General features: G+C 44.6%; 1 protein-coding gene across 1 annotated transcript; it reads left to right on the top strand.

Annotated features, from left to right (window-relative positions):
- Positions 1-690: 690 nt before the first annotated feature.
- On the top strand, positions 691-1,312 carry LOC129009404 (oligosaccharyltransferase complex subunit OSTC). The gene is given in 3 exon segments (XM_054442249.2): positions 691-788; positions 790-856; positions 858-1,312. Coding segments are annotated over 3 exon segments (450 nt in total). The 5' UTR covers positions 691-693; the 3' UTR covers positions 1,146-1,312.
- The last annotated feature ends 1,673 nt before the right edge of the window (positions 1,313-2,985 follow it).

The raw sequence follows: 2,985 nt of genomic DNA on the forward strand, positions 1-2,985 counted from the left end.
GTCTATGTCCATTCCAGCCTAGAATATTTGAGGCCTCTGCTCAGAGATCCAACCTCTCCCTTTCAGCCTCTCCCTGGCAACCTGGCCTGGCACCCTCTAGGAAGTGATCTCAGTTTAATAATTTAGCAGATGCAGACAAAGATAGCAGCTCCGAAAATAACCCAGTCAGGCCCCAGCCTCCACCTTCCCTTTCCTTAACAAACTCCCCTGCCCTCCCCGCAAGGTCTCTCGTTGCCCTACACACCTGCCAGTGTTCCTGCCTGCCAGTGAACACCTGATTCAATGCTTCCTCATTCTTCTCCTCCTCCTCACTCCTTTCTCTCCATTGTTATATCAAGAGCTTTTATATGGGTCAGGCACGGTGGCTCATGCCTGTAATCCCAGCACTTTGGGAGGCCGAGGCAGGTGGATCACCTGAGATCAGGAGCTCAAGATCAGCCTGGTCAATGTGGTGAAACCCCATCTCTACTAAAAATACAAAAATTAGCCAGGCATGGTGGCGTGCGCCTGTAGTCCCAGCTACTTTGGAGGCTGAGGCAGGAGAATCTCTTGAACCTGGGAGGCAGAGATTGCAGTGGGCTGAGATTGCACCACAGCACTCCAGCCTGGATGACAGAGTGAAACGCCGTCTCAAAAATAATAATAAATAAATAAATAAGTAAAATAAAGAGCTTTTGCCTTGATGCAACCAACATGGAGATTTTGTACCATGTCCTGTTCTTAGTGCTCAAATGTCCTAACCTGAAGCTGAAGAAGCTGCCCTGGCTGCACATGCCGTCAGCCGTGACTGTATGCTCTGGTGGTGGTGTCTTACTTCCTCATCACCAGAGGAATCATTTATGATGTTATTGTTGAACTAACCTCCAAGTGTTGGCTCTATGACTGATGAACATGGGCATCAGAGGCCAGTAGCTTTCTTTGCCTCTAGAGTAAATGGACAATATATTCTGGAAGGACTTGCATCCAGCTTCCTGTTTACAATGGGAGGTTTAGGTTTCATAATCCTGGACCAATCAAATGCACCAAATATCCCAAAGCTCAATAGATTTCTTCTTCTATTCATTGGATTCGTCTGTGTCCCATTGAGTTTTTTCATGGCTAGAGTATTCATGAGAATGAAACTGCTGAGCTATCTGATGGGTTAGAGTGCCTTTGAGAAGAAATCAGTGGATACTGGATTTTTTCTTGTCAATGAAGTTTTAAAGGCTGTAACAATCCTCTAATATGAAATGTGGAAAAGAATGAAGAGCAGCAGTAGAAGAAATATCTAGTGAAAAAACAGGAAGCATATTGAAGATTGGATTAGAATTTCTTCTTGTATTAAAGAGACAAGTTTATCACAGTATTTTTTTTTCCTGCTGACCTATTGCTGTACCAACGATGTTGAGTGGCATCTTCTTCTTAGTTTTTCATTTCTTAAAGAAAATATACTCTATATCTCAACTATAATATCAAGTAAAGTGATTATTTTTTACTACCCCCTTAGCATTTTTTAGAGATGACATTTCTGATTTTCAGAAATTAACATAAAATCAAGAAGCAAGATTACATAAGCTGAGAACTCTGGACAGCTGATCAGCTTTATCTATGGTGCTTCCCTTTAACTAGAGTGTGTGATGGTAGATTATTTCAGAATTGTATGTAAGACTATTTCCTGAACAATAAGATGTATGAAAGGAGCAAAAATAAATACTTTTTCTAATTAAAAAAAAAGCTGGGTGCGAGGGTGCACACCAGTAATCCCAGCTACTCGGGAGGCTGAGGCAGGAGAATCACTTGAACCCGGGAGGTGGAGGTTGCAGTGAGCCGAGATCACACCACTGCACTCCAGCCTGGGCGACAGAGTGAGACTCTGTCTCAAACAAACAAACAAACAAAAAGCTTTTATATCAATTAGGGCTTAGAGAAATCTTTCCATCGGGCGTGGTGGCGGTGGCTCACATCTGTAATACCAGCACTTTGGGAGGCCGAGGCGGGCAGATCACAAGGTCAGGAGATCGAGACCAGCCTGACCAACACGCTGAAACCCTATCTTTACTAAAATACAAAAATTAGCGGGGCATGGTGGCGCGCACCTGTAATCCCAGCTACTCGGGAGACTGAGGCAGGAGAATCGCTTGAACCCGGAAGGCAGAGGTTGTTGTGAGCTGAGATCAAGACTGTGCCCCTGCATTTCAGCCTGGGTGACAGAGCAAGACTCCATCTCAAAAAGTAAAGAAAAGAAAAGAAACGAATAAAGAAATCTTTCCTAGAAGCCAGAAGACTTGGGCTTAATTCACTGTGTGGACCTGAGCAAGTCCTTCACCTCTCTGAGTCTCTGTTCCTGCATTTGTAAAATGAGGCCTCTGGAAGCCAGGTGCGGTGGCTCATGCTTGTAATCTCAGCAATTTGGGAGGCTGAGGCAGGAAAATCACTTAAGCCCAGGAATTTGAGGCCAGCCTGGGTAACATAGGGAGACCCCGTCTCTACAAAAAAATTTAAAAATTAGCTGGGCATGGTTGCACATGGCTGTAGCCCCAGCTACTCAGGAGGCTGAGGTGGGAGGATCGCTTGAGCCCAGGAGGTCGAGGCTGCAGTGAGCCAAGATTGTGCCACTGGTCTCCAGCCTGGGCAACACAGTAAGACCCTGTTTCAAAAAAATTTCTTTTTGAAATGAGGCCTCTGGATTCCTAAATATGACATGAACAAAATGTTGGTGTGGGTGCCAATTACTTGGATAGGGGACTGGATGTCTTCCTCAGGAAGGCACAACTGCAGTGTCAATGTCATCTCAGTCAACAGCACTACAATCCGTCTCTCCTGCTGCTCTATACAGGGAGCCCAGATTTCTCTGTGTTTGATTTCTCTTGTGAAGAAAGCTTTGCCCTAGTTATTATTCCTAGAATAAAAGGCTATGACTTGTGTTCACAGTGGCAGTAGCAGATTCCACGTGCTTTTGATGCTTCATCACATTTTTGGTGTCACTTTTTTTTTTTGCAGTTTTCG

Source organism: Pongo pygmaeus, chromosome 1, assembly GCF_028885625.2.
Source record: "Pongo pygmaeus isolate AG05252 chromosome 1, NHGRI_mPonPyg2-v2.0_pri, whole genome shotgun sequence".
In the NCBI taxonomy this organism is placed as follows: Eukaryota; Metazoa; Chordata; class Mammalia; order Primates; family Hominidae; genus Pongo; species Pongo pygmaeus.